Source organism: Pteropus vampyrus, unplaced genomic scaffold (genome assembly GCF_000151845.1).
Source record: "Pteropus vampyrus isolate Shadow unplaced genomic scaffold, Pvam_2.0 Scaffold59, whole genome shotgun sequence".
In the NCBI taxonomy this organism is placed as follows: Eukaryota; Metazoa; Chordata; class Mammalia; order Chiroptera; family Pteropodidae; genus Pteropus; species Pteropus vampyrus.
Window position 1 is genome coordinate 2,252,966 of NW_011888840.1, and position 6,254 is coordinate 2,259,219.

Sequence of the window (6,254 nt, forward strand, 5' to 3'; positions counted from 1 at the left end):
GACCAAGGCCTGGTGTGGGGCGACTCGGGATGCTGTGCCATTTGCCCGTCCCTCTCCACGCTACCACACTTCCTTATCTCAATTCTAATTAAAATCAGAGATGCCCTCTCTTAGTAAAAGAAAGTTTGACTCAGAAATACGATTGAGAGATAATAAATCACTGTCGCGGTGCTTATTTTTCCGTCGCAGGGAGCACAGGGTTTCTCTGTCCTGAATCCACAGGGCTTCGGGAAATCCCTACAGGAAAAATGAAAGAGAAGCAGAAACAAAAAGCTATCACATGGGAAAGGAATCCTAACTGTTTCATGTTTCCCTAACGGGTAAAGTAATATGAAAGCAGATTTTGCTTAAGAATTAGATAGTACTTTTTTAACATTCCACGTTGTCCCCCAAGACAGAAATGGACGGCTATGGGCAGCAGCGGGTTCCCTGTCCTCAGCAGCGTTCAGGAAGAGGCTGAGCATCCGCTCGGTAGAATGTTGGAACAGTGGCCCTGCGCAAATGGGCCCAATGACCTTGCACCGTCCTCCCAGAGCTGAGACCTGCTGCTCGGGCAGCAGGCTGTAGAGTTTCTCTGCGGTAGGGAACGTCTGTGATCAAGAGCGTACGATTCCAGGTAGAAACCCAGAAAATGAGCAAGAGGCCACATGGTCAAAATCATGGTGATACTCTTAAAAAAAAAAAAACACACAGAAATGCAAACTTTGTCACCAACCAGGTGTGACCAGCCACCTCTAACGTCACAGTGCTCTCTTCCCATTTTCATTCGCGAATGCACATCTGAGTATCCTCAGTGGCCAGACCCGGTGCTGGGAGGGGGTGGCAGGGGTCAGCAGCAAACTGTGGGCACCATCCGCATCCCGACGGGCCTCACAGGATGTACGGTGAGCCAGGCGAGGTGAGGACAGCTGTGCCGGGGAAGCCCCGGTGTGGAGATGTTTACTAAGAACTGATGACTCTGGGACGAGGCCTTCTGGGGAAGTGGCCTACAGTCTTTGCTGCCTAGGGGAAGGTCATCAGGCCCTGAGGGAGAAACCACCCCAGCCTCTCCTTCTGCCCCCACAGCTACCCTGGGAAAGGTCGACGGAGAATTTTAGTCCAGCGGTTCCAGGGGTGCCCCACAGACTCCTGGGATCTCTGCAAAAGACAAAAAAAAAGTGCCTTTGTCCCCCTTTCTCCTAGTCACCCCTTTGGCCTTGCAATCTGTTGGTTATTTTTTAAAGGGCCTTGTTTAGCTTTCTTTATCTCTATTAATGCATGTGGTTGGAGGACTATGCATGTTTGTGTCCGTAGAAATTACACACGGAGTCACAAAAACTCTGCCAGATGGAGAACCACCTTCATACTGCGGTTTCTCTAAAAGAGTCCGTTTTTGCTCATCACTGGAAGAGACTGGGTTCCGTTTCATTTATGAAAGAGAGATAGAGGGAGACAATGTATGCTGTGACACACACAGGTGAGCTCGCTTACACCTGTTTTACACCTGGCCTTCCTCAAAGGAAGACGAAGCGATATTTGTGGAGCAGCCGCCTGCCCTGCACGCCTCATCTGTAACCGTCCCAGCAGCCTGTCGGGTATGAATCATGGAAATGAGGCCCAGGGAGGTTGACTGACCTCGGCACACAGCTAGGAAGTGGCAGACCCCGGATCCAGCTCCACGGCCCCCTCCACTCTGCCCCGCCACGGCCGGCGCCCACAGTCCCGGGCTGACCTGGAGTTCGTCAGCCCGTGTGGGGGAAGGATGACCAGTAGCTGTCTACGCACCCCGAGCCTGTTTCCTGGAGTCCAAGCAGAGGCAGCCTCCTTTCCAGAGTCAGTGGAAGACACCCTGTTTGTTGGGGAAACACCTGTTCTGTGGGATGCGCAGGAGGCTGGCTGTGGTCCGGGTGCCCACCCCCAGGGGTACGTGCGGCTCTGCACGGGGTCGCCAGCCCCCGCCTTTGAAGCAGACGTGCTCTCTCCTGTCACGTGGTGGCTCCGTGCAAGAAGAGGCTATGTGTGTAAGACAAGGAGCCCTGGACCCAGGTCAGGCGTGGGGAGGAGCAATTAATTGGACTGGCCAAGGTGGGGTGCAGGCTCCATACTTACTACTGGCCTAAAGTCACTTAACCTCCATTTCTTCACTGCCAAGAGGGCCTAACAGCTACCGACCTCCTGGGTTACTTAAGGTGTAAATGAGATTGGCATTGGCGCCTGGCATCGGGCCTGGCTCATAAGTGTGGGATAAGTATTAGCTACTATCACCGTTGTCACGATTGTGATCGTTATTGTTTTGACTCTAATGCTGAGTGGTTTTGCGGCCTGGGAGATGAATTTTTCTCCTGAGCTTCCATTTCCTGCCTCATGAGGTGAGCGGTGTTGGTGGCGCCACCCATAAGGATCCCTGTAGCTCTTATGACCCGGTGACTTTTGCTGCATCACGTTCACGTGGTACCAGGTCCCAAGGACACTGCTGGCATCTGGCTTCATCCACAGACATTTCTTTTTCCAGGGTGGTTTCCCAGCTCCAACATTCAGTCTTATTGTCAGGAGCATCTAGAAAATGGGAGGTACGTTTGACACCCAGACATGAGGAATGGATGACAGTCTAGCTGATCGGCCGATGCCTTTGGCTGAGAAATCTAGTCTTCTGCTCTTGGTCTTCTGAACCTGAAGGGGGAAAAAAAGAGTGCTCTCAGCTCCTTTTTCAGCCGGAGAAGCAGCCAGTGGAGCAGTAACATGGCCTTACCAGGAGGGAGCCGAAACAAAAACCAGTAGCTTCAGGAATCGACATTGATAAACTTCCAGCCTGTCATGGAACACCGGCTGCACCCTTTTCGGTCCTGATCCCTCCCATGGGATTCCTGGCCCAGGGTCTCTGGATTCCAGGAGCCCATAAAGGGTAATAATTAAGGTCTGTCTTAGTTTCCTAGGATTGCCATCAAGTACCACACACTAGGTGACTTAAACAACAGAAATTTATCCTCTCGCCATCTGGAGACTGGAAAGCTGGTGCGTTGGCTGTGGGGGAGACTCTGTTCCCACTTCTGGGGCCCAAGCAATCCTTGGCATTCCTTGGCTCGTCGAAGCACCGTTCCGCCTTTATCTTTACATGGTGCTCTATGCCCGAGCGTCCCCAGACTCGAAGGACGCCAGTCATACTGGATCAGGGCCACCCGAATGACCTCATTTTAACTTGCCTCAGTCAAGGAATTTTCAAGTAGAGTCACATTCTGAGGTACTGAGGATTGAGTCTTCAACACATCTTTAGCGAGGAGGGACACACTTCAACCCATAACAAGGTCTTTGGATTATTTTAATCACTTCAAAATACATAAGAATTAAACATTTCTATATACTGACTCTTAATGAGTACTGTGTGTATGTCATCAGCCCAGAATCTAGAGATTGCCTGGATTTGAATCCTCGCTCTGCCACTTACTAACTGTGTGATCTTGAACAAGTGATTTAGCCTCTTTGTGCTCAGTTTTCTCACCTATAAGATGGGAATGATAATACTTATAGGGTTACTATAAACATTACATAAAAAGTACACTTAAAGTCATCGCGATTACTGTTATGTATATCCTGCCATGTTTGGAAAATACTCCATCTAATAAAAACGATGAAAGCATGTGGAACACTAACCGTGTACCAGGCGCTAGTCCAAATGCTGGTCCATATGTCAACTTATTTAATCATCACAGCAGCTCTGCAAGGTGGATGCTATTATCATTCCTAGTTTACTGAGTCCTAGACAGAATAAGTCACTTGTGTACAGTCCCACGACCAGCAAATGGAAAAGTCAGGACATAAATCCAGGTGTGTCTGACTCTGGGGCCTTTTAGGAGCCACTGTGGCGGGCTGCCTCTGCAAGAACAATAAAGGGACTTGTAATGATGAAAAGAGTCACAGACCACCTCCTTCACTTCCCCAGAAAGTCATCCTGTTTTCAAAGGCCTAATTCTGGAAGCTCTTCCCGTAATGTCAGCCTGTGCTCAGGAAACACTTTACAACAAGCCCTGAAACAATGATTCGTAAAGATCTGTGCACCCCTATGTTCACGGCGGCACAATTTACAATAGCCAAGATATAGAAGCAACCTAAATGCCCATCAACAGACGATTGGATAAAGAAGTTATGGTTCATGTATACAATGGAATATTACTCAGCCATAAAAAAATAAAATAAAATCTTACCATTTGCAGACATGGATGGACCTAGAGGTTATTATGCTAAGTGAAATAAGTCAGACAGAAAGATAAATACTATATGATTTCACTTATATGTGGAATCTAAGGAACAAAAAAACAAACTAATCGAAAACAGACTCACAAATATAGAGGACAATCTGGTGACGGCCAGAGGGAAGGAGGGTTGAGGGGGCTGGGAGAATGGGGTGAAGGGTTAAAGTACAAATTAGTAGTTGATCGATGGTCACGGGGATGGGGAGCACGGCGTAGGGCATGCAGTCGGCAGTGATGTAATGGCTGGGTGGAGAGCCAGAGGGGAGAAAGAGCAGTCAGGGGGATCGTTTCATAAACTATATAAAAGTCTAACCAATGTACTATGTACTTGAAACTAATAATAAAATTAAATACAAAAAATAAAAAACAGGCCCCACACTCGGAAGGTGTTTGTCTCTCCTCCAAGCCCAGGGACGGCTTTCAAAGGCGTCCTCCCCAGGAGAGCCCGGAAGAGGCAGGCAACCCCTGCCGCCTCCCGCCCAGCACGTGCCTGTCACCTCCCTGACGTCTTGTCTCTCTGGTTTTGTGTCACCCTTCCAGGGAAGTCCGTCGGAAGAGCTGTGCGGATAAAGGGGATGCTCTGTCCTTGAAGAGAGAAGAGAACTCCCCTGCCCAGCCTGGGGGGCCATCTGGCAGAGACTCCGAGGGGAACAGGGTGCGGGAGCCCAACCGCGTTCACAGCACCCCCCAGAGGACTGGTGGGAATGGTTCACAGTGCCAAAGTCCTACTACTGCATCTGCAATGGGTCCTTGTAAATAGTTTGCTCCTCTGCCCTGCCCCCACTTCTTGCTCTACTGGAACCAATTTGTACAATGTGGGAATTTTGCTACCTTTTTAATCGAGAGCAACTTCCTTTTCCAGCACTACCATTGTTAAGGGTTTTTCCAGGAGGGGAGGGCTGATCACGTGTGCTTTTTTTTTTTTTCCTTTCTTCCTTTTCTTCTTTTATTTTTAATTTTATTAATTTGGGGGAGGGGGAACATTAGCCTTAGTGCCATTATATCTACTGGATTTGAAGTAGGAAGAGTTCATTTTTAAAGGTAGTTCGATTGGGAGATTTCTCGGGGAGAAGGGCTGGGATTCGGGCATCAGTGTCAGCTCGGAGAGGGTTTACAGATGGCAGATCTTCCGAATCAGATTCGTTTCCAGTTCTCCCAGCCGCTTCGGGGGTCCCTGCTTTGCCACGCAGAAGGCTTTTTGAACTGCACGTCTGGTTTCTCAACAGCCTGGCCTCTGAGATCAGGCCTCAGGCCCAACCAGCACCAGGAGAACTGGGTAGCAGGCGACGGTCCTTGTTAAGCCTCTTTTCAGATACTCGCAGAAAGGGCCCCACGTTTGTTATAGCGTTATCTTTACTTTTGTGAAATTGAAACAGAAGGCGATCTCCCTGTCTAGATGGTGCAGAGATGAGTGCTCTGGTTTTCATTTCTGTTGCTAACTGCCATTTTTTCAGTTGTGGTATTTGACAAGATTTCAGCTCGAAGCCTCGCCATGAATTGATTTTGTGTTTTTTGTGTGTTTGTTTTGGGCCAATTTTAGATTCCTGAGTGCACTTTTTTTTTTTCCCAGTTAGTCCTAACTTTTAAAGAAGAAAAACCAAGAGACATGTCTGGTGTATACGTTGCAAGTACAAATTACGTTTGCAATCTCTCCCACCCCCCTTTTGAGTACACTGCACAAATAAAACGCTAGGGAATTTGGGGAAAAAAAAAAAACAATTTTTCTAACTTGTTGCTCATTTGTTGTAACTCAATAAAGCAAAGACTAAACATTTTTACAACCTTTTCCTCTGCCCCTGGTTCTTCATTTCCATTTGGCTCCCAGGGCACAGCTCAAGGGTTCCAACCCAGCCACTTCCCATTCCAAATCTCTGTGACCACGTTTCTCATTTTCCGACTTGATGAGATTGGACATCGCAAGTTGGAACCTGAAAAACAGGTGTAAATGTGGATGCGAGAATCTTCATCATATCTCTTTGACACAGAGAAGAGAGATAGGCTGTCACTTCTCCAGGGTCTTTACAAATA

General features: G+C 48.3%; 1 protein-coding gene across 1 annotated transcript in view; it reads right to left on the reverse strand.

Moving 5' to 3' along the window:
- Window positions 1-5,945: 5,945 nt before the first annotated feature.
- Window positions 5,946-6,254, reverse strand: part of DERL1 (derlin 1) — a 61,295-nt gene continuing 60,986 nt past the window's right edge. Inside the window, exon 8 of the mRNA XM_011360769.2 lies at window positions 5,946-6,154. Coding sequence (XP_011359071.1) covers window positions 6,031-6,154 — 124 coding nt within the window. The 3' untranslated portion in view covers window positions 5,946-6,030. The remainder of the gene's footprint in view (window positions 6,155-6,254) is intronic.